At 42.2% G+C, this 24,767-nt stretch overlaps 2 protein-coding genes across 2 annotated transcripts in view; both read left to right on the forward strand.

The window, feature by feature from the left end:
* Nucleotides 1–2,738, forward strand: part of INTU (inturned planar cell polarity protein) — a 49,879-nt gene extending 47,141 nt beyond the window's left edge. Inside the window, exons 14-16 of the mRNA XM_015409910.1 lie at nucleotides 242–431; nucleotides 1,341–1,498; nucleotides 1,889–2,738. Of these exons, the coding sequence (XP_015265396.1) occupies nucleotides 242–431; nucleotides 1,341–1,498; nucleotides 1,889–2,000 (460 nt within the window). The 3' untranslated portion in view covers nucleotides 2,001–2,738. The remainder of the gene's footprint in view (nucleotides 1–241; nucleotides 432–1,340; nucleotides 1,499–1,888) is intronic.
* A 3,969-nt stretch (nucleotides 2,739–6,707) lies between these two features.
* SLC25A31 (solute carrier family 25 (mitochondrial carrier; adenine nucleotide translocator), member 31) lies at nucleotides 6,708–21,961 on the forward strand. The gene is made up of 6 exons (XM_015409598.1): nucleotides 6,708–6,927; nucleotides 11,331–11,458; nucleotides 15,956–16,073; nucleotides 17,314–17,468; nucleotides 19,278–19,403; nucleotides 21,761–21,961. The coding sequence occupies exons 1-6, from the start codon at nucleotides 6,708–6,710 to the stop codon at nucleotides 21,959–21,961; spliced, it is 948 nt and encodes a 315-aa protein (XP_015265084.1).
* The last annotated feature ends 2,806 nt before the right edge of the window (nucleotides 21,962–24,767 follow it).

Consider the following 24,767-nt stretch of genomic DNA (forward strand, 5'->3'; position numbering starts at 1 on the left):
TTATCTAGTAAGTGTTGTTCAGGTGTTTGTGTTTGTATATGTTCATTTCATGGACTTGCTATGGCCAATGGCTTCTTCAATGAAGAACTGTCTCTGTTCAGTATTAACGTTGTATACAAACAAGAAAAGCCATTGTAATTTCTTTTTCAATATCTTTGTTGGTTTGATTTGCAGAACGGGGGTGAATTTCACATTGGTTTAGAACCAGTGGGCAAGTAACGTCTTTCTTTTGCTCCTGAAGGTTGACATCTGGTCCTGAGAACACCCTATTCCACTATATTTCTCTAGAAACAATGCATGGAATTTTTATCACTCCAACACATACCGAAGTAGCGCAGCTTGGTGGAACTATCCATCCCCAGCTAATCAAGAACTTTCATCGCTGTTGTCTTTCCATCCGTTCCCTTTTTCAGAAAACCATGATGAGAGAAGTATAACCCATTATCTTTAATGACTTGGGGAGATTTTTCTGTTATTTTCTCTTTTTCTCTTTTTTCTCTTTTCTCTTTCAAGGCACGAATAAATGTCTGCATACTAGGCTTTAACTCATAAGCTGCTATTTGGAAGAATTTCTGTGTCTGGAGATGGTTAGCTCTTTTCAAAGAGAGCTGACAGCACTCCTGAAGAGCAGAGAAGCTTGGACTTTTTATATAACAATATTTAAATATTTGTATTACTTTGGCAAAATGCTTGCTTGATTATCTCTTTGTTTCCGTGACAGTCGTGTCAGTTTGTGCAGAGAGCTTACATTCTGTGTTGACTTAATGCATACCATATCTCCCATCTTTAGTCAAAAGCATTGTAGCACAACAGCTAGTATAGGGTATGAGAAGAGAAATCAGTTTATATACACTTCTCTTTCCTTCAAATATGATTCACATGGAGATATAAAAAACGGATCTGTCGTTATGCAACATTTTGAAATAACACAGATACTACCTTTTTGTATATACTAAAAAAACCGAATAACACAGGCAAAACATGGTTCAAGTAAAGTCCATCAGCGGCTGATTTTAGTAAGAAACTCTAGCTGGGAATGATAGTCTGGAAGTTTTCATCATTTGTCTCTGCTCTGCTTTGCCATATGCCTAACACTGTACTTCTGGCTGTAGCAAAGTCAGTCTGGGAGCAAACATCCAAGTGAAAAGGGAAGTAACTAGAGAGAGACTGGACCTCTGAGTCTAAAATTCTTTTTTAAAATGTATCTTTCACTATACATTTCAGAATGAAATTTTTGCTAATTATGGATTGTCACACACAGCAACAGCAATTTTTCTATCTCTTGCTCAAAGCACTAATTCCGGTTTCATTAACCACACATTTTGTCAATTTCATTACAGACTAAAAAGACTGCAGGTACTAGGAGAAGTTTAGAATCCAAAAAACCAAATTCTGGACTACATCAAGTAAGAGAACATGGAGTGTTGTTTGAATGTTCACCTGACAAGTGGACTGACCAAAAGAAACCAACACCACCTGTAATGTACTGGGTTATAGGGTAAGTGAGCTTTAATATGCCAAGCTGTTTTCCTGTAGACTTGTAATGCTATTCAAATCCTCAAATTCCTTTCTGTCCAAAATTTGTAAAGCAACATAAATGTTGTTCATGTGAGCAGATTCCCTATCCAAGGATCTCATCTAGGGTAACTCCTGTAACAGCTTGGACTGAAAATGTAGAAAAGGCTGAATTCAGGTGAGAGTAAATGTTTACCTAGGAAAGGATATTATGAAAGATCTCAAGGGGTGCTCTGGTATTTTGTCATGGATGTCCTGATGCATTGTTATTCCATTTTTCGGGGTTTTTTTTACTAAAACCTTGCAAAAATACAGACTGTTTTTACAATAGTCTAATGGTCTTGTTCTGACACTGAACTTTGTTTTTCTGCAGGAGACTCTTTCTAGATCCAAAGCCCCGGGAGTTTTATGTCTGTTTTCATGACTCTGTCACAGAGGTTGCTGTTGAGCTGGCTTTTAAGCTATCCTTTGGCTTAGCTCTGTAATAGTGTTCATCCATACAACTGTCATAAGCAGAACTGGAAACCTCCCAAGGCACTGGAGGTGCACAGATACAAGTTTATAGGAGTAAGCTGGGTGCTTGCTTTTTGAAGCTTTTCTCTGAAATAAACTTCCCTGGGGGTAAAAATATTTCAGGTCTTTACATTATTAACACCTGGATGTTTCAGCAGTCACCTTCTCAAAATGATGCTTTAAAAATCAGTCAGAGGTATTTATCTCAATTGTATCATAACTATATAGTGACAAATTGTACACATGAGGGCTGAGTTCAAGAACAGTATACGTCCATTACCCCTATGCATTCCCGCGTATGTCTTCAAATTTTCTTTTTGGAAGGTGCTCCTCTAGACCATGCAAGTTTAGTTTAAACTGTCTGCCAAGTTCAAAAAGCCATTTGTGGACACTGGGATGATTTCTAAAAATGAACCACCACAGAAAACTCAGTTGTGAGCTTGTCTGGACTTCAATCAAGGGAGTATATTGTAAGACTGAACAGATTATGTTGTGTAGAAGGCACTCTGTTTGACATATTTGGAGTTATTTTCCCTGACTTTACGGATTGAAAAAGGGCAAGAGCTACCTTGCATTAAAGGGCTATTATAACAATTGTAATAACAATTTTTTAAAATAAATAAAATGAAATGAAAAAAATAAAAATTGTTTTAAAGTAAAATTGATATTTTTGCAAATACTCTGTGTTAGACAAATATGAGGATGAGTTTACCGCGTTGTTTATGAAAACTGCATAAACTATTTTTTAAAGATTTTTATAATAAAGTCATATGTTTTCAAAACATTGAATGTACCTTTTGTGTTTTTGTATTCTTTTATTTTGGGGTGTCTGTCAGGCTATGATTTATCATGGGATACTAGTAATTAGAGAAGCAAAATATTCAAACTTTCCATATCTCATATTCATGTCACTTATGGATATTAATTTTGCATTAGAGATATGCTTTTGATCAACAAAGTTCATGGAGCCAGTGTTGTCAAACCTTAGCTGGCAGTGGCTGTTCAGAATATCAAGCACAGGACTTCTTTCTGACACAAGAGGAGCTAGAACTGCCAGTTATTGAACCCAAATCTCCATTATAAAGTATACTTACAAAACATACTCCCTTCATTCACTGGAAATAAGCATTTTTATTTTATTTAATTTTCGACATATACCGCTCGGACTCTGGAGGGTCTCTGAGCGGTTTACATATAGCTTTATACCTGACTAGGGCCACATTTTTGTATGGGGGGGTGATAACCTACCAGCACTCTGGCAGCGGGCTCAGTTGTTGTTCAGTTCCTGGCTCAGTTGTTGTTCAGTTCCTGGCGGGCTCTTCGGCGCTTCACCTCTTGGCGCCCAGAACAGGTCTTAATCCACGGCTCCTTCTGGTGGGCTTCATCCGGTGCTCGGCAACGCGCCAGCCGCAGCTCCGGCTCCGTCCCGCTGGCTCCACGATGCCACCGCACACCAAGACTCCGTCTCCATCCAGCCTCAGCCGCGCATGCTCGCTGGATCGCCAGGGTCATGCCACCGCTGCTACCGCTGCTCCTGCTGCACGTCCTCGTAAGGAGGAGGGGTGCCCCCTGCCACCTAGGGGCAGGTACCCATTTTATCTACTTTGTGTTTTTCTTACACGCTTTCGAACCGCTGGGTGGACGGGAGCTGGGACTAGGGCCGGGAGCTCACTCTGGCCACGGTGGGTCTCGAACAGCCGTAATGGCTGTTCGCTGTTGTTACAGCAGGCGTTTAACTGCCTGCGCCACCGCTCCCGGCAATAATACATACATAGGTGGAGAAGAGAGCATCAAAGGCTTTTCTGTAACCAAGTTTACATGAAATGGACTCCCTGTGCACTTACTACAACTAAAAGACTCATATTACAACATTGGAAAGATAAAAGCCTACCTCCAATAAATCAATGGATTAAGGACCTTAGAACTCTGTCCGTATTTGAATGCATGAAATATGAAGAATCAAGAAAACACTCTGAAAACCTGTATCAGACAATTGTGAATAATAAATTGTAATTAATAACACAACCTCTAATAGCTATAGTACTGCTTGAAACATGCACACAACCACAAACCGTAAGTGTAACAAATATCAATAGAAAAATTATAACACAAACAATAAAGCATTACAATATGACATCAATTTTATACAGGACATATTAGAAGTCCGAATTCTCCTGCCTTGACATCCTGATGTTTTAACATTCAGCTACTAATATAAAATTCTCTCACAGTGGTACTGAACACCAATTAAAATATCTCATGTCACACCCTCTGTACCATCTACATGTTGGAAATTGTGCAGGGAAATGGGGACCTACTTGCACAGCTGGTGGTCATGTAAAAATATTCAAAGCTTCTGGGTCCAAGTACTGTCACACATCAAATTATAAATGAGATCCCCTGAAGCTGCTGTTCTTAATCTCTGGGATGCTTAGAAAATATTAAGAGCTCGTAAAGAACTCATTTTGATAATGCTGGCTGTAGCTAAAAGCCTTATTGCCCAGTACTGGAAAAAAGAATGCCCCTCCCCCCACTATTGAACACTGCCATGCTAAACTGTGGGAATACTGTATTTTACATAAAGTTACAGACAGCATATCCAGAGCTAATGACACACTAAGAGTTGACCTGAGCGAAAAATGGCTCCCATTCCTGAAACATTTTGGGGGATATTTATCTCAAGACACCGCTATATGGAAAAATGAGTATTTCCCTCTTGTCTGCATCCATTCAGCTTTTTCTGTTATACAATTCCCATCTGTTATAATACACTGGTTAGTCTCTAATCTAGCCGACAAACTTTGTTCATATTAGATACTATTTCCCTCCTATACAGTTGCTTATGTGCTTCATCTTTGCCTAGGCTACATTGTCAGTGACATGATTTCCAGCATGAAGTGGAAGTAATGTCATCACGTCTGCAACATCCGGGCAACACTCTTGTATTTGGATAAAAACTCTATGGTAGAAGCCATTTTTACCATAGAGTTTTTGCCCAAATATTATACACATGCTGGAAGTGATGTGGCCACGTCACCTGGGCCTTCCTTCCGCTCCTAGTAAGTTCCCCCATCCCCCACCAGCAACCTTAGGAGGAACATTTATCCTGCTATTAGTGCTGGATTTGCAATATGAGACTGAAAACATTGCGAAAAACAGCAATCTTGTTTGTGAAAATTTTACTATTTTGATACCTAGCAGAGAGAAGAGGAGCAAAAAGACTATACTTCATCAGATTGGCCAGTTCAGTTTCTGTAATCATCTGTGTTTGCACAGCAAGAAGGGTATTAAACCATATTCTCCACACATCTTTTCATCCTTAACTTTAATGCAAAGGGGGTGCCTTGTATTGGCTGTATCAGAAAAAGAGGGAAAATCTGTTCAGCAGCATTTGCATTTCTTTTGCTTTTTTTTTTTTTGCTTTACATGAACTGGAAGCATGCTGCTTTTCAAAGTTCTCTTGCCATTCCATTTGCAGGAATTGTCACAAATTTTTGCTGTCATTTTTAGCACATAGTTATTGCATGAACGATTTCTGAAAATCCAGCTGCTCTTACAACTGAAGCTTTGTTCTTAAGGAATCAAAATGGCTTTGTATGTTTAAAACTCTATGGTTCACTATTATTCTATTGGATCAAAAGTTTAGGCCATGTGTATCTTCCTTCAGACTCTAGAAACATGGGCTTTTATTGTTTTTCTTCCCTTTCCCCCTTTTTTCCTAACACCCAACATGATTGCAAGGGTTGATTAACTTGAAGGTTTGCTTGCTGCTTTGTAACTTTTCAGCTGGTCTAATAAAAGTGCTAACCCATTGTATCTTTTGGCTTTTTTCCTTATAGACCAGCACAGCTGTCTACCTTTGTATTTTTGCACATTGCCAGTAATATGGCAGGACTCATGCCATTGCTAAATGTTTCCTCCATGAAAGAAAAGGAGCAATAGTAATTGAGCTAGGCTCTAGGTAATCAAGTTCCCTCCAAGGCAGTCCTGGAATGCTTTCTTCCAGAAGCTTAAGTCTATAATCTCTTCTGTAATACACCAGCAAAGTTGCATTTTTCCATGCGATGTGGCAGTCAGATACAGTGTTCCCTCTAAGCTGAGTTAGTGTGAGCTAGCTCACAGGTTTTTAGCCTCCGGCTCACAGATTTTTGTCTTAGCTAAGGAAGGATGGCTCCAGAGCAAACTAATTTATGCAGCAGCCAAATTGCTCGCTCATAAGTTTAATGTCAGGAGCTCACCAAGTAGAATTTTTGCTCACAGGACTCCACAGCTTAGAGGGAGCCTTGGACTCAGATAAATGCTGAGCACCTGTTTTTTTGTGGGTTTTTTATTAGAGCAGCTGTGCTCTGTAGTGCCTATGACTGTTCAGGAAGATCTCACTCCAGTTTGCAGTTGCTTCTTTCTGGGCCTTAACTAGCTATGGCTTTAGCATCACCACTTTTCCCTCCACCTCTAGAGGTCCTAGAATTTTCTTTGAAAAGCCATGCCCAGGGAAGCTGCTGTGATTGGGCATTTAAAGGTCATGTGGCCTGAGGAGGCATGCTGGTTCTTTGTGAGGGGAGGGGGGAATTCACCAGTTCCTTCTGAGCAGTGGCAGTTAGAAGTGTTGCAGGGTGCTAGGTGATGCTGCTAGGAGGGTCTAGTTCCACTGAAGGCTTTGCGGTTACCCAATTGACAACATGCAGGCCGCTGCAGAGGAATCACAATTTTTTGACCCTGTCGCTTTTGGAAAGGACCTCATGGCAGGGGGTGTGGCAGCTGCAGTATCCAAGACAACAGTAGCACCCGTTGAGCGTGTGAAGCTGCTGCTGCAGGTCCAGGCCTCATCCAAGCAGATCCGTGTTGACCAGCAATACAAAGGCATGATAGACTGCTTTGTGCGCATCCCTAGGGAGCAAGGTATGTCTTCACTGAAAGCAAGAGATGTGGTGATGTAGAGACTCAGACTGTAAACTGCAAATCTGGGGGTCCTTAGATTAGATCCCATCACTTCCAAGAATTAGTAGGTAGATTTAGGAAGGCCTCTTTTGTCCCAGCCCCACATCTGCAATATGGGAATAATAATACTGGCCTGCTAGGCAGGGATGTTGTGGGGGTTACTAAGAAATACTAAGAAAGAATGCACTTTGAACACTTAGCATTACACACCTTTGTTATTTCCATTCCCAAACTTATGTATACCGCCAAACAATATCCCATACTTTTCCAGCTTTTTCTTCTTTTAGAAATGCTTTCTAATGCTATCCTCAACAAGTCATGATTTCCTGCTTGACAATTCCCATTTGTCCCCCTTTTCAACTTCCAGTCAGATGGTCCAGAGAATGTAGAGTACATCCCCCTTTCTATGGCTGTTTCAGACCCTACATCTTCCTCCACCAGTTCTTCCAATCTACACATATAAATTTGTCAGATTACATGCCGCTTCACTAGTACTTCCTCTTTTGTGTTTTTCAACTGAAACTTCAGTTCTGCAGTAAGCAGAAATTCTCCCTGCATGTCATGCTTTCTCCCTCAAGGGGGCTGTGTAATTTCTTAATGGACTTCTTACCTGTGTCTGGTTCCCCTTCCTGCCTTTCAGCAAATAAAGCTATAATCCTCTGTGTATGTACTTGGGAATAAACACCACAGAACTCAATGGTATGCATGTATGGGCTCTGTTGCATGTGTGTAGAATATAAAGCAGCAGCTATAGATTAAAAGATGAATGCAGTGATAATTTTGACCTACCAACATCTCTAACCAGCAGAAACAGTTCATGGTACTACCAGAATTACCTGATTTGGCCATTTTGATACTATGAACCCCTCGTTCACATAACCTGAAACATTTGGCCCCCTTCTGGAGTACTTTTCATGATAGAATATGTTCTTCCTGATTGAAGATCACTAAATTTGGTATTTCAAGCAACAGATATAGTTCAGGTGATTTATTTAAAGATATTGAAGTTCAAAGGTGTAGCTATGTCTCAAAACAACGATGTCTTGTGGCTAGGGCTGGCAACTGCCTGGAGAAAAAATGTCCTGTCCCTTCAATAGACGCTTAATGGGCTGTTATTTACCAGGTGATGTTTACCTCCACACTAAGAAAAGGTTTAGCTGCCAATTCCAAAACATTAAGCCTCTTTTAAAAGAACAGGACATTTTTTTTCTCCAGGCTCCTGGCAATCCTACATGGTATCTTAAAAGGTAACTATTGTGACATCTGACAAAGTAGGCAATGATTCATGCAAATTAATGCACAATGAATTTGCTTTGACTTGGAGGTGCCATAAGGTGCTTTATTGTTTAACTAGAATGGCATAACATTTGGGCAGTCCATAATTTATTATGTTCTATATCATTATACTGTATAGTTTTCATAAAATATCAGTACAAATATACCTGCTTGTATCAGACATTGAAAGAAGGATGCCTTTCATTAGTTATGTTGAAGTAGAATGGATTGATACTTTCCCACAGGAAAATATGGGTTCATGTTTTAACAAATGTTTGCACTGGATACTGTCACATCCTGTCCCACTTTGATCTCTTCTCTACTAATTCTAAATTCAGCCTGTCTTATAAAATAATAGTGCTGACCTCTTTGCATCAAGTTTATGTCATTATTCCAGTCATTATTTCTTGCTTTCTCTTCCCCATGAACTCTTCTTTACCTTACAAGCCTTTCAGCTCTTGTTACATTCCTGTGATGGGACCTTAGTTTGTGAGGGCTCCAATATGTCCATTGCCCCTTTGTTCAACTTTACCTATTATCTCATGCTGCTGTTAACAGCAAATCCGTGAACTACACAAACACACACATAGCTTGTCTGCTTGTCAACCCTTTAAATCTTTCCTCAAAGCCTGCTTTTCCTCCAGACAGCCTTCACTCCTACTACCTCTCTGCCATATTTTCCTCAAATTAGTCCTCCATAAGTTTTCACTTAGTAAGGTACTACTAACACTCCATACTGCCTTCTCCTTAACAGCTCAATCATCAACATGTCTAAATGGATAATGCTGTGTCCAATGTAAAGTTTATGATGATGAAAAACTAGTTGCATGTATGCTTTCAATGTCTACTATAACCTAGGCCACCTCTCCTTATTCAAAGGGTCTTAGCACCCCCTCTGCTGGTCTATCTTAGACAGCCATCAAGTGCAGATAGTTGATGTTTTTATGTCACAGTGGGATCACAGTAATCTCTTTTTACTATTTATTTCATCTTCTGGCATTACTAGCACCCAGCACACCAGAATGAGTTTCCTGCCAACAGCTGCTTTCTTAGTGTCCATGAATCAGTCCAGGAATTTGTTTTATACCAGCCATTGCCAATTATGGGGAAGTTATACAGACAAATAATGTGTGGCTCAAGTGGTTAAGATGCTGAACTGCAGGCTGGAAGGTCAGTAGTTCAGCAGTTCGAGACCCGAGTGCCGCATGACGGAGTGAGCTCCCATCTCTGGTTCCAGCTCCTGCCAACCTAGCAGTTCGAAAGCAAGAAACTGCAAGTAGATAAATAGGTACTGCTTCAGTGGGACGGTAACAGCGTTCTGTGCGCCTTGGTATTTAGTCATGCCGGCCATATGACCACAGAAACATTTTCGAACAGCACTGGCTCTTCGGCTTGGAAATGGAGATGAGCACCGCAACCCTAGAGTCAGATTCGACTGGCTTTCGAGCAAGGGAAACCTTTACCTTTACTAATGAGGGGGAAATCTACAGTATATCTATCAAATAGTTCAATCTAGCCATATCTTTCCTAAACTAAAAAGTCATAAAATTGTAGCATGCCTCGTGGCACTGTATATCTAGTAGTGATAGGAACACTGGTTTAGACCCAATGGTCTTCTGCTCACAGATGATACTTCTGCTCACAGAAGAAAAGGTATCCAGTTTGAGTGCATTGATCTCTTCAGGGGCAGCATCCCCATCCTATATCCCAGCAGTTTCTGCAGGCCCAGGGTCTTCAGGAGAGGTTTTCAAGAGCGCAGAAGGCTAAAATAGAAAAGTGGAAAGAGCAGAATACTTTGAATCTGATACAGATTAAAATCAACAGTCACCTGTTGTCTCCAGAGAACTAGCCCTAAGATCTCTTCATCCGTGCTAATAATAGTTAAGGATCTATTCACAAAGCAAAACTAGGTGCATAAAGAGTATTTGGTCCATGAGCCAGTGTGATGTATTCAGCAAAGTGTCAGACTAGGATCTGGGAGACCCAGGTTCAGATCCCCACTCTGCCATGGAAGCTTGCTGGGTGACCTGGGGCCAGTCACACACTCTCAGCCTAACCTACCTCACAGTGTTATTGTGGGAATAAAATGGCAAAGAGGAGAGCACTGTAAGCCACTTTGGGATTCCTCAGTAGGGAGAAAGGTGGGTTATAAATGGGGTACAGTAAATAAAATAAATAAGTGAATGTGTATAAGATTGGCCACTAGTGATATAATCTTGGACTTGCTTCACTAGCCACCAAAACTGCAATTCAGCCCCCATGGAAGTGATTCTAATCCAACACCCAGCCATTATTACAATTTAATTATGAATTGGGCTATACAACTTTAACCTACCATTTTATTCCTTTCTCTTTTACTGCTATGAGATCTTTAACAAAAATCCACTTTAGTATTTCTTAATATACTTTGCAAGAATATTTTCCAAAATGCTGTTGAGATTTGCATGGTGAATGCTAAAAGCTGCACCGTTGGTTAGGAGTAATTGATAACCCCCAAGCTACTAGTACTGTATTATGGTTGGTATTAACTAGGGTTGCAAGATCCTTCCCCTGGCCACCCGTAGGGGATAGGGGGTTAGGGATGCCAGTTCCATATTGGAAAACTCCTGGAGATATGGGGATGGAGCCTGGGGAGGACAGAGGCCTCAGTGGGGTACCACCCTGCAAAGCATCCATTTTCTCCAAGGGAACTGATCCTTGTAGTCTAGAGATGAGCTGCAATTCTGGGGGATCCCAGAGTCCCACCTGGAGGCTGGCATCCCTCCTTACAAACCATTTTGGGGCCACTGGAAAAGTTCTGAAGTAAAGAGCACAACTGTCTGTCCTATAACTACAAAAGAAAGATGTTGTCACAAGCAACCCAAAGTATACTCTCTCCTAAAAGGGGAAGTTTGCCATTTAAGAGCTTTGCTGCCATTGCAGTTGTGTGATGGTTAATACCTGAAATACTGTATATTTTTGAAGTCAGCTGTCAGGAAAAGAATTAAGGAGTGGTAAAGTTCTTCAGCCAACTGAAATAATAACCATGTTGCCTTGAAATATACAGCACTTAAGATAACACAAACTGTACATTTTTAATCTGTCTGTAGGATTTCTCAGCTTCTGGCGTGGCAATCTTGCCAATGTTATCCGGTATTTCCCTACGCAGGCCTTAAACTTCGCTTTTAAGGACAAATACAAGCAGATTTTCATGGCCGGTGTAGATAAAGATAAACAGGTAAATGTGTTCTGATATCTAATTCAGAAAAGGCTTCACACATAGCCCTCCCCTGGCTGAAATGGGATTATTGATGCATTTTATTAGTACACTAGGAGTAAGGCTCATTGTGGGAAGAAATACAACGAGCTGTGGAAGGAAGTTCCAGGTGAGTGTCCTGACTGTGGCTGGTGGGGTGGGAGAGGGAAGGGGAAACTAGAGGGAGGCAAGCCATGTTTATTTCCTTCTGCTTAGCTATAAGGCAGGGCTGTCTCAAGTCACTTTACTGCCCCAAGTGGGTAGTATGGGAGGACAGCCTCATGGTAACACGTATGGTTCCCTCCACCCCTGACTTATGTTGATTTGGGGTTATGCAGTGGCAGCTAAGGTAGAAAAGCACCTCCTCCTATGCCGTGTCTTCTGGGTTCCAAGGGTCTGGAAAGCGGTTCCATAGCCAGTTACAGAGCTGCCAACTCTGAGTTGGGAAATACCTGTAGATTTGAGGGGTAGAGCCTGGGGAGGGCAGGGTTTGGGGTGCAGAGGCACCTCAGCAGGGTATAATTCCATAGAATTATTGCCCAAAGGAGCCATTTTGTCCAGGAGAACTGATCTTAGATATCTCCAGTTACTGCCTGGAGACTGGCAATACTAAGGGGAGGGCCAGACCTGTAGATCTATGGGGTAGAGCCTGGGGAGGGCAGGGTTTGGAGTGCGGAGGGACCTCAGCAGGGTATAATTACATAGAGTCCATTGCCCAAAACAGCCATTTTCTCCAGGAGAACTGATCTTGGAGATCTCCAGGTGCTGCCTGGAGGCTGGCAATACTAAGGGGAGGGCCAGACCTGTAGATTTGAGGGGTAGAACCTGGGGAGGGCAGGGTTTGGGGTGTGGAGGGACTTCAGCAGGGTATAATGCCATAGAGTCCGTTGCCCAAAGCAGTCATTGTAGTAGCTGGGAAATTTTCTGTAGGGGAAATGATGTGCTGTGGCTGAGGAACACGGTGATTTCTGGGAGATCTCCAGACCCACAGGGAGATTGGCAACTCCAGTGACCGTTTAAGGGAAGATTCGGATATGTATTTTGGCAACTCCAGTGACCGTTTAAGGGAAAATTGGGATATGTATTTTACCTCAGGACACATTCAATGACTCGCAAGAACAAACTGTTTAGAATGTTAGAGGCAAAGGCTAATCAGGCCCCATATGCAGATGACCTCTGTGTTCCAAGTGGCTATTGGGGGGAGAGGAACAGAAAACTGTTTAGAATATTGGAGGCGAGACTCTGGCAACGCAGCCAGTGGATAGGGACAGCTTCTGAGTGACAGATCAGGGAGCGAACTGATTTGGGTGTGTGTGGAATATTCAGGAGAGTCCATGACCAAAACAGAATTATATATAAGGAGAGATTTCAGTAGGCAGCATCTTTGCATAAAGATGCATAGCATCTGGAATGGGAGTTTAATTTTAACCAAGTAGTGCTAAGATCTATTGTATGACATGCCTCTGGAGTTTTTACCAATACACAAAAATTTAAACCAAGATGAATAGATAAAACATGGATCCTCTTATTAATTGGAGCAACCCAGTTGCAGCATTTCCCTGATGCAGGTAGCTGTTCAGACAGGTTGTGTGGGATGCACAAGGTCTCCCAGGGCTGTAGATAGTTGGTAAGGTATATCTGGCAACCGAACCAAAGCTTCTAACAGATGTGTCACCAGTTAATTCCTTTTCCATCTGTAAATGCTTAAAACCAACATCTTTCCCAAAGACTTTTTATGAGTCTTGGGCAGGGGTGGTAACCTTTTTGGCCCAGGTGTCCTCCTGTGAAGATGTTGGTGTGCTGGCAAACAGAAAGGGCAGCTACACATTCCTGGAACAAGCTGAGGCTGAGCAGCACTGCCAGAGCTTGGCCCTGAGTGCTGAACATAGGATCATGGCATGCCACTGTTTGGTACATGTATACTCGTGGAAAGCACTGTCAAGTCATAGCCAACTTATGGCAACCCCTCATGGGGTTTTCTACGCAACAGGCATTTGGAGGTGGTTTGCTGTTGCCTGCCTCTGTGTGGTGACCCTGGATTTGCTTAGTGGTCTCCCATCCAAATACTACCTAGGGCCAACCCTGCTTAGCTTCCGAGATCGGATGAGATCAGGCTAGCCTGGACTATCTGGGTCAGAGCGTAAAAAGGTAAAGGTTCCCTTGCTCGAAAGCCAGTCGAATTCGACTCTAGGGTTGCGGTGCTAATCTCCGTTTCAAAGCCGAAGAGCCAGCGCTGTCCGAAGATGTTTCCGTGGTCATGTGGCCGGCATGACTAAACACCAAGGCGCACGAAACGCTGTTACCTTCCCACCGAAGTGGTACCTATTTATCTATTTCCAATTTCTTGCTTTCGAACTGCTAGGTTGGCAGGAGCGTACATGTATACAAATATAGGGGTTGCCTATTCCTAGTCTTGGGCTTCCTCCTCCTCCAAAAAAAAATCCTGAAAAGGAAGCATTTAAGGGCAAGTCATATTTAACGATGTGTTTTTAACTGCAAATTCCTCGATCTGATTAAAGCTAATATTGTCTAGTCGATCAAAACCAAATGGAACAAAACAGTTGCAACTAACTCATTGAGGGCCAAATTAAAGCTGGGAGTTCCATGTTAGGACCTTTTAGCATTTTCAAAAAAGTCTCACCAGGTGGTAGGCAGGGGGTCTGGTTAAGATTGGAACCCTGGGGTGGGGGTGGGGAGTTAAGCCCCAGTTTCATGATGGCCCATGGAGCTATTTGCCTGTTCTAAAAAAATGTTTGTCTACAAGGTGCAAGGTAGACAAGATGTCGAAATTTCCATGTATGGAGCACCAGCACATGGCTCCCCCTAGTCCAATCAGGTTTGAGCCTCCCTCCATGTGTTTCTCCAACATGAAATGGTGCCGTGGAGCTGTCTGCCCCATGAGGAAAAGCAAAGCTCCATGGAGGTGTGTTTCAGGATCACAAAAAGGCCCAGAGAGAGGTTTAGTGCCTTTTTGTAGTCCCAAGTCCAAATCTGATTCCCACACATCCAGCCATATGAAAGGAAAAAAACTGCCAGGGAGCTCATTCATAGAACATCTTGTCTGACTTAGCTCTTAGGGTCAAAGCAGAGAAGACATGAGGATATTTGCGAGTGGATGTTTCCAGGGTTAAAGCAACAGTCCAGCCACACAGAACAAGCACTCTAACTGTCCTACTTGCAGTACAAAAGCAAAACATCATCTTGCAGAGTTGTTGATCCCACAACAACCAGAGCCAGACTGAGGCTATTTATAGGAGCTAGTGCCTGCAGCTGTAGCAGTGGCCAAAAGTCTACAAGCGCTTTTATAGCAGGACCCTGTCCAGCATCCTGTGAACCCTCTCCTGCCTCCTCCTCTCCTGGGATTTCAGGGCTGGCGGTAGGGTCTCTGGCAGTGAGGGATCTCCTCAGTGGGTTCCTGAGCAGTCCCAGTCTCTGATCCTGGTTTCTGCTAATGGGCCATCTGGGTTTCTGCCCCAGCAGCCACAGCTCGCTGAGTCCCTGATGGCCTCTGGGAGTAAGAGGGCCCAGGAACCTCAGGATGGGCCAGGGTTTTGATCTCCATGGAATCATCCATGAGATGGGGGGGATGTGGAGCCTGGGGAGGGATCTCAGCAGGGTATAATGCCATCGAGCACACCATTGAAACCAGTCACTTTCTCCAGGGAAACTCATATCTGTAGTCTGGACATCAGCTCTGTAATTCTGGGAGATTTCCAGGCCCTGGCTGGAGGCTGGCAACCCTAGCCACTATGGCACCTTTCTCTACCAACAAGGACTTATTAGGTGCAACCCTGACAGTAAGCACCCTTCCTCTCAAGGCAGCACTTTTGTCATGATCAGTCTCTCAGGTAGTTCCAATGTATTTGACAAAGCGTGCATGAACATGAAATCTCATACCTTGAATAAACCTTTGTTGGTCTGAAAGGTGCCACTGGGCTCTAAATCTCTCAGGTATTCATGAAACATAATATAGGCTGCATCCTTACACTGTACCAATCATTTGCAAACGGATTGGCTTGTCCCACACAGAAAAATGAAGTTGTGAATTATTGCTAGAACACAATGGTAGTGCAGTATCCAACTATGTACCAGTGCAGCCAGAAAAAAGAACCCTTGCTTTTAAGTTCAGAAGATTTTACACCTTTCTCAATTAAATAACAAGCTTTAAGTTGTCCTTATGACTTTTGAGGTCCCTGCCATACTCATAATGCTAGTAGCTTAAGCGAGAAATGTTCAAGACACTTGAAGAATAGGCGTGGACTTTGAAGCACTTGGGAGGGGGTTAAAAGCCCAGTGATTTCTTTCACCAGATTTTTTCCTGTTCTAAAACAAAAGCTCCTATTCTTTAACTGAACAAGCAACAAATAAAATAGTGGATAAGAAGTTTAAGCATGTTGTTAGCCCAAAACTGGAACATTACTATCAGGGTCTACGTTTCATTTGCTTAATTTTTAACTAAGCCCCATTTTTCTGTTTCAGTTTGGGAAGTGGTTTCTTTTAAACTTGGCTTCTGGTGGGGCAGCTGGAGCAACTTCTTTGTGCGTTGTTTATCCATTAGATTTTGCACGAACTCGGTTAGGTGCGGATATTGGGAAAGGTAGGTGTGGTATATTTATTGTGTGTATGTATGTATGTAAGTAATGGAACAGTCTGCTCCTCCCCTAATATCTGTGTGATTTAGTTTGGTCCTATTGAGTGGAGCTCTCATTTCAGTCTCCAGTTTTGTGTGTTAGCTGAAGTTGTTGATTGTTGGAATTGTCTCCTTGCAAATAAACGGCTGATATTTTGAGCTTTCTCATCTCTGGTGAATGGACCTGAGAATGGGTGCCTGAGTGAATGCTCTAACCTAGGAACCCACAGCCAAAGGGGGACATTACAGCAGGAACTATAGCTTCATATTTAAGGGAGTGTAAAGGTAGGTAGTTATCTGTGTGTTGAGAAGGGGACAACGCCCATATTGCTTCCTTCAGGTGGGAGAAGTGCTCCTGCCAAGCACTCCAGCTTGAATCCTAAGCAGCATGAGCACAGTCACGCTAAAAGAAGGCAACCTCCCCAACTAGGGCCTACTTTGTCCCCAAAATTGTGCTCCTGCAGGTCAGCAATTCCCTGGAGAACAGTGAGGTGGGAGCAAAGTGATAGGCAGCAGTGAAAGGGTAGAATCAGCAGCAATTTACAATACAGGCAGAATTGCTGATATGCCAACAGAACTTTGTGTGTGTGTGTGTGAGCCCACTTCTTGTTCTTGTCTATGCACTGAATTTGCATAGTTGCACCATTCACAGATACTATGGTCTCCATGGATTTCACTGGGAAAACAACTGAAGTCAGTGGGACTTAACAGTGCTAAACTTGAGTTCAGTTATGCCAAGTGATTCCACAATGTTGGTTCTACTCTACTGGCAAATACCAGTAGGTTATGGCAATTTTGTAAGATTCTGAAAAGGCAAAACATCTGACTAGAAGGAATTCTGAGATGGAGGAATATTGTTGCTAGACCAAGATATATACAGGCATATCTCACTTTGTGAATCCCATAATAAACATGTTAGGAATGTCCCTACAGTTAGCTTTCCATAAATGTTTTTAAATTGGATTTTCCTAATCTGGTATGCATATAAAGTAACATTTTCCTCAGCTTTGTTGAACCCATCGCTGAACAAAGAAGCAGCTGTACAAGGGTCACTTTTTATATATCTTTCTGATATTTGTCCATGATGGGGGGGGGGGGAGAGATGGTTCCCTTGTTTAAGCTTTGTTTGTTGTTTTGCAACTTATCACAAATCGCAGTGCTACCCTATTGCCCTGAATCAACCTGATCTTTTCTTCCACCATGTTAGGTCCTGAAGAACGACAGTTCAAAGGTCTTGGTGACTGTCTTCTTAAAATTGTAAAGACAGATGGGCCTCGTGGCCTATACCAAGGATTTGGTGTTTCAGTACAAGGAATAATTGTGTACCGGGCATCCTATTTTGGATGTTATGACACCATAAAAGTAAGTTTCCCTTTCAAAAATTACACTTTTGCAAAACACCTTTGTGGGTTATTTATATGCCCATATTTATTGAGCAGTGAAGTATTTATTACATGCACTTTCAGAACTGCTGTGTTGTTTCTGGCACTATTTATCCTGTTTCACAAATCATGAAGTGTATCTCAGAGATCTTCCCAAAGCTCCTCAGTGGTTTAGAGTAATGCAGATCTTACTGACAACTGCTGCTATAAATGTATACACTCCAGTCCAGTAATTTCTGAGACTGAATTCCGTTGCATGTATGAAGATTCCTTGCTTTCAGGAAGCAGTTCAGCACATACATTATGTTGCAAGCAGACGTTCATTTCCCCTACTGAATTGTGGTATAGCCTTCCTTTCAAGACCTGTGTAGTGTTAGCTAGAGTGTGTGCAGGTTCCAGTCTGGCATTTTTGTTTATAGAGCAATCATTTATTTATTCTTACTGAGGACCTGTGCAGTTCTCATTTTTGAGTAAGGGAACTGAGGCTCAGAGACAGAACGAACAACTGATTCAAAGCCAGTGAGTTCATGGCAGAACAGCTCTTATGGAATCCAATATATAATACTCCATCACTAGACCAGGGATGGACAACTTATGTCACTGCCCTTCCCTCACGCTGTTTTCCCAAGCTGAAATTGTGCCAGAGGGGACAATTTGCCCTGTTCTACATGCAGCCCCCTGATGGGGCAAATTACACTCCCCATATCTGTTTCGGCTCAGAAAAATGACACAGATGGAAAAGCGGGAGTCCCTCCTCCCCCTGTGCCTCATTCCCAATCAGAATCAGGCCTCTGCAATGCTTCTAAATGGAGGTACTGCTGGGAAATTGCAGCTGCAGTGTGACTTCTAGTCTCCATGGCAAATGCATATAATTTGTAAGATGTAGGTTGGCCCTCAGCTACAAGGTCTTATAGCAGCAGGCTGGTATTCCAATCCCCTCCCCTCCTGGACCTAAGATTATTTAAAATTATGGGTTACCTCGTAAAGAAGCATGTAACAATATTTTGTGTTGCAAACATTACTAAACAATGCCCAAGGATGATTAAGAGGAGAACCAACAAAATTTACTTAACACTGTGTAACTCTTATTACAGCTGAACGCAAAGCACCTTTTGTCCTTCTTTCAGTTCTCTAGTGCTCCCCATTAATGCTTTCTTCCCTGAACCCACTCATGAAACACTTCACTTCCTCCTATCATTATATACATGCTGAGATGGTATGAATTATGGCCGTCACAACTTGAACCGAAAAGTGTCCTGACCCTGTAACAGAGGTTTAACAAGGTGCTATTTACCAGGTGATGTTACCTACCTCAATGCCATGCGCTTTAACTGCTCATTTCCACACATTCAAGGGGCAGGGCATTTTTTCCTGCAGGCTGTTGACAACCCTACTTGTGGCATCTTAAAAGTGACAACCACTTTTTATGGTATCTAGCTAAATAACATCACCTGATAGTTGCTGCAGATCACACTGATATGAAACTGGCAGTTGGAGTAATCAGTGTAAAAGTTGGCAACTCTATAAGCCACTTGTCAGCCATACCAACACTAGACCACATTGGCTCTGATTGGTAATGTTAATTGCTTAAAACACTGTTTTCTTTTAGTTTGCCTGCCACTTACCATGCACAAGGAAAAAGGGGAAAACAATTTTCTTTAATTATGTTGTTTATATAAAGTACAAAATAATCCAGAATTGTCTGTCCAGTAGCAATGCGACAGTTTGAAACCACTAGTTTTTATGTTTATATTCTCAGATGATTTCTTATTTCTCTCCTTTCAATTAGGGATTATTGCCAAATCCAAAGCAGACTCCATTCCTTCTGTCTTTTGCAATTGCTCAATTCGTGACGACATGTTCTGGGATACTGTCATACCCCTTTGACACTGTCAGGAGACGCATGATGATGCAGGTATACAACGTATACTTAGTGAGACTTGCTTTATATGATTGTCAGAGCTAATACACTGGTTGTGTTTTGATCCTTCTTGGCCCATCGTTTATCTCTCCATCTCAAATTCTTTCCCCCAAATAAACAAACATTGGCTTGAGTCCTGCCTAAAATTTCTGCTTGCTGAAGGATTTCCATCTGCAGATGCCGCCCAAATGCTCCTCCAGTGGGCCTCCACAGGAACAGCATGAGGGTGCACGTTTGCTGGTGGGGGGGAGGGGAGAGAACCATGGGAAATCTTCTTCCTTCAGCAGAAATCTTCTTTGGGATCCAACCAAGTATTTAATGGTGTTTAGAAACCTGCATGCGAATGTTCAACAGAAATGATCATCCAAAACAGGGCCACAACAGTTTGTGAGTTTCAGTGCATATTATCCATAAGATACCAATTGCCAGCGCTTTGCTTATATTATTTCAGCTTGGAGAATGCCATTCCTATCAAATAATATGGTTTATTGACAAACTCTGATTAAGACATTCATGGGAGGGAAGGCAGCATGGTGTAGACTGCTCTTGTCAGACTTTGGAAGCTAAGCAAAGTCCATACTTGGAAGGAGACCACCAAGGAAGACTCTGCAGAGGAAGGCAATGGCAAACCACATCTGCTTCTCACATGCCTTGAAAACTCCGTGTTGAGGTCACCATAAGTCAGCTGCAACTTATTGGCACTTTACACACACACAAAGAGATTTATGCAATTTACTAGTGAGGGGGAAGTCCCTAGTTTAAAGTACCTGCGCTTGGTGAAGAAATTTCCTCTGATCTCCTATTGATGTCTTCCAAGGACCTCAGTGTGCATACTACCCTTCCACAACAACGCTGTGAAGTTGTTAGGCCAAGGAAGAGTGACTGGTCTGGGTAGGTTTGCTAAGTCCAGGTTGGGAAATTCCTGGAGATTTGGGAGAGGAGCCTGGTGAGGATGGGGTTAGGGGAGGGGAAGGACCTCAATGGCATATAATGCCACAGAGTTTACCCTCCAAAGCAACCATTTTCTCCAGGGGAGCTGATCACTGTCGTCCAAAGATCTGCTGTAATTCTTGGAGTTCAACAGCAACAACAACAATTTTATTTTACCGTCAATGACCAGCAAATACAAACGTTTACAATTCTGGGAGTTCTCCACGCCCCACCTGGAGGTTAGTCACCTGAGGCACCAAATGAGCTCTATGGCAGAACAGGGGTTTGAACTGGGTCTTAGCAGTTTTAGTGTGACACTCTAACCATTACAACACACAGGCTGTCATATTGACACTGATAAGATTGGCATTAACTTCCAGATAGTTTAATAGGTCCACTCGTACCAGTTTCAAAGTGAAAGATGGCCAGCTCATGAACCACTGCAGTATATATTTCCATTGTATTAGTAAGCTTCCTTCCTTCTGAGCGTTTTTTTAAATGTTTGAGATTTGTAAAGAGGAAGTACATCTACTGGAACACAGAACAAACAAAAATCTTCTCCCAGATTTGTGTTCAGTAGTATTGATCCATTCCTATATTTGGAGGATGAAAATATATTAAAAATAACAGGTTGGATGGATCTTGTGGAAGGGATTTTTATCAGCAGAATGGGACTTCCTCTCCTCCCCAATCTTGCTGCAGTCCAAAGAACTTCCTGAACTGTGGCTCATGGGGGATAGGGGATCCCCAGGAACAGCATGAGGGGTGCATTTGCAGTAGAAGAAGCATTCAGCACAACCCCCCCCCCCAAAAAAAAAAACCGGAAAAAACCCTTGCTCCTGTAAATGGAAATCTACTATTAGATCCAACCCATTCTCCCCGGTTTTTAGAATCTCCAAAATATCCTCTCAAAAGTTGTATTTACTGAAATTGTAGACTCTTCTCCATGTACCTTTAGTGCAAATCCTTTTTTAAAAAATCCATAAATATTTAGAAAACCCTAGCCCCAACTTTTGGAAAATCTAAAATAAAAATCTCCCAGGTTTCAACCTACACTGAAAACCTCTACTGTGGTTTGATGAAGATTCGCTGAAGAACAACGTTCCAAAAACATGCTGCAGACTTTATCCAAGTATCAGCGAGCTTCAGAACACCCCGAGGACCGAAGTGACCTCATTTAACTCTGAAGCTTAAATGAAACATCACAAGAAGATCATAGACTTGCTAAATTTAGCTGCAAAGATGGGCATTAGGGAAGTATTTATTCAGTAAGGTTCTTATACTGAAATGGGGGGGGGATAAAGAGAGAGGTGTTTGTTCTTAGACTTTTAAAAAATGCTCAATGCTATAAAACCCTTGCTGGGAGTTGAGTGGGTATATTGCCCATTAATGTCATGGTGTCTAAATCTCTTTGAATGCAGAGTGGTGAGACTGAGCGTCAGTACAAAGGAACCATTGACTGCTTTATGAAGATATACCAACATGAAGGGATTCAAGCCTTCTTTCGAGGAGCCTTCTCAAATATTCTTCGTGGGTCAGGAGGTGCTCTGGTGCTGGTCCTATATGATAAAATTAAGGAGTTTTTTAATATTGATATTTCATCAGGCTCAGCAGCTGACTAAAAGCCACTGCTGAGAAGCTACTTTACTTGTCAACCCCAAAGAAGACTTAACTGTTCTGAAAATGTTCTTACTCACTATTGTACCATGAGTGCTGTCATAACAGTAGTTTGTTGTGGAGCTGCTAAATCTGCATTTATACTCATGATTTGAAAGCAACCATTCTTTTTCTCAGATAAAGAAGTTATGTTTACTTGTTTTCAAAAACCTGGCTATAATGTTTCTGTCTGTTTCTTATATTATTCATTTTCATTACCAAGTCACAATCCAGGTGCTTGTTGTAGAGAGCCAACACTAGCTGCTAGACTTCACCTGTTCAGTTGGTGCTTTCCCAGACAAGGCAAAAACTAGGCCCAGGATAGCAGTGCAATATTTTGCTCCCCAAAATAAGTAAGGGAGGGTAGATTTGTAGTAATGGCAGGATTTCTTGTTTACATATATTGTTTTGTTTGTACATTGTTGTGTGCCCTCAACAACTGAGGAAGAGAAGTGAACAAGAAAAAAAGCAGGTATCTTTGTGAAATACAGGCAATTTGGAATCTTTGATTACAGAACAGCAGCTTAAGGGATTCTAATAGCATGTCTTCCTAACAAATTCTATCTGTTACTGAGGAGTCATGTTTAATTAACTTAAAAAATACTCAATAAAGAACTACTTCCTTTTGTCTGTCATGAGTGACTGATTCAGAATGGACAACAGGAAGCGCTTCTTTACTTAATGAGTAATTAAGCTCTGGAATTCACTGCCAGTGGTTATAGTGATGGCTGCAAGCATTAGGCAGATTTCACAGAGGATAGATCCATCAATAGCTACTACTAGCCATGATGACTAAAGAGATCCTCCACATCCATACTCAGATCCATACTCTGAGTACCAGTGCTAGGAGGTAACATGAGGTAAAGGCCTTGGCCTGTATGCCCTGTTTGTTGGCCCTCAAGGGCAGCTGGTTGCCCACAGTGTGAAACCAGATGCTGGTCTAGATGGCTCACTCCTCTGATCCAGTAGGGCTTTTCTTATGGTAGTGCATTACAACAAAAGACTCTTGTGATTTCATAAAGTCTAATAGGTTTATTATGTGTGTGTATGCATAACATGGATAAAAAGAATGGTACACTGAACAGGAAAAATTGTAAACCATGCAGTCAGGCATGAAATGCAAGAGGTACGGCCTGTGACACTTCTGTTGAAAGCTCAAACCACAATAATTCTTAATAGCAGTGAACTCCAAGGCTTGAGATTCTCGGAAAGGAAGAATGAAGCGTGTCCTCAGAATAGCGAGGTAAGAGATGGGGTTCCTTCACCCCTGATTCCTCTCGTCCCTCTTCCTGGCCTCTATTAGTAGGTCTTCTTGTGGTCTCTCTGTATTGACCCCTTTCACATAGAGATGCCAGGTTCTTCCTCCCCAGTCAGCTCCGACTTCTCTCAAATCTCCCAGCCCCACTACCGCCCCTCCCTCACCTGCTTCAGAGAAGCAAGGCCACAGGGCTAGCCAATTCCCTAATTTTGAACTCCCAGTTCCATCCTTCCTCTTCTCAGTCAAGTCATCTTCTTGGGGTTTGCTGGCCACTTCCTCTGTCCTGTCCTCCCTTTGTGGAGATGCTTCCCCAAGGTGGTCGAGAGGGTAAGTTTCCCAGGCCCCCAGGCCATACCTTCCCTGGCATGCTTGCTCCCCCCTGTTGTCGGAAGATGGGGGCGACTTGGTAATAGCCCATTGTTCCACAAGGTATGCTCTCCCCGGTTGGTCTTGACCCTGGTCCCCTGTCCCTCTTCAGAGCTGTCCTTCTCTCCTGGCTGGCCTTTGCAACCCTCTGGGATCTGGAATAAGTCTGGGAGAGGTGGTCCTGCATCCACCTCCAGACTGTAAGTTTACCTTTTTTGTAATTACTTATTGGGAGATTTATCTACTGCACTCAGTATCATGCTTCTGTGACTGGGCAAACTCTGCTATATTAACCAAATATCCCAATAGGATTATGAGTGCCCAGAGTGAATTTTAAAGTTTAAAAGAAATTTTTCATTTGTTTGTTTTTCTCTTGCTTGAGCAATTACAAGACTTCACCACCTGCCAGCAAGAACAAAAGATGCTGGGAATTTGCTTAACAGCTGGTCCCAAGCTCTGAGTGCAGAAAGAAACTTTTTTCTCTCTCCCTTTTGAATTGCTAAACTATAGTCCAATGATATGCAAACCTAGAGAAACTTAATGGAGATAATTTCAGTGCATGGCTTTTTACAACTGAGCATAAGCTCAAAGAAGAAAACGCTAATTTTTCATTAACTGCTCCACAAACTTTTGGTTCTGAAAATGAGATCACAAGATGGGAGAATGCAGATGGTAAAGCACAAAATCTGATTATTTGTACACTGGCTAATTCCCAATTGGTGTACATAAAAGGACAAGAAAATGCAAAAGGGATTATTAAAGCCTTAAGAAAGGTCTGGGGAGAGCAAGACCAGGCTAGCAAGATTTAGAGAGATTTTTCTCAGGCTACAAGAAAGTGGAAATGTAGAGACCCATATAGAAATGTTACTAAATCTAATTGATAAGCCTGTAACTACTGGTAAAGTGCTAGATGAGGATTTACAAACTGGACTGTTTCTAAATTCCCTACCTGAATCTTATTCTGTGTTCATTTCAATATTTAATGGGACAGATTCTATGTTGGAAGCAATGCTCCCTCTAAGCTGTGGAGTCTTGTGAGCAAAAACTCTGCTTTGTGAGCTACTGGCATTAAAGTTGTGAGCCATCGATTTGGCTGCTGCATAAATTAGTTTGCTCCGGAGCCATCCTTTCTGAGCTAAGACAAAAAA

The sequence above is a fragment of the Gekko japonicus genome, unplaced genomic scaffold (assembly GCF_001447785.1).
Source record: "Gekko japonicus isolate JY-2015 unplaced genomic scaffold, Gekko_japonicus_V1.1 scaffold108, whole genome shotgun sequence".
Classification (NCBI taxonomy): domain Eukaryota; kingdom Metazoa; phylum Chordata; class Lepidosauria; order Squamata; family Gekkonidae; genus Gekko; species Gekko japonicus.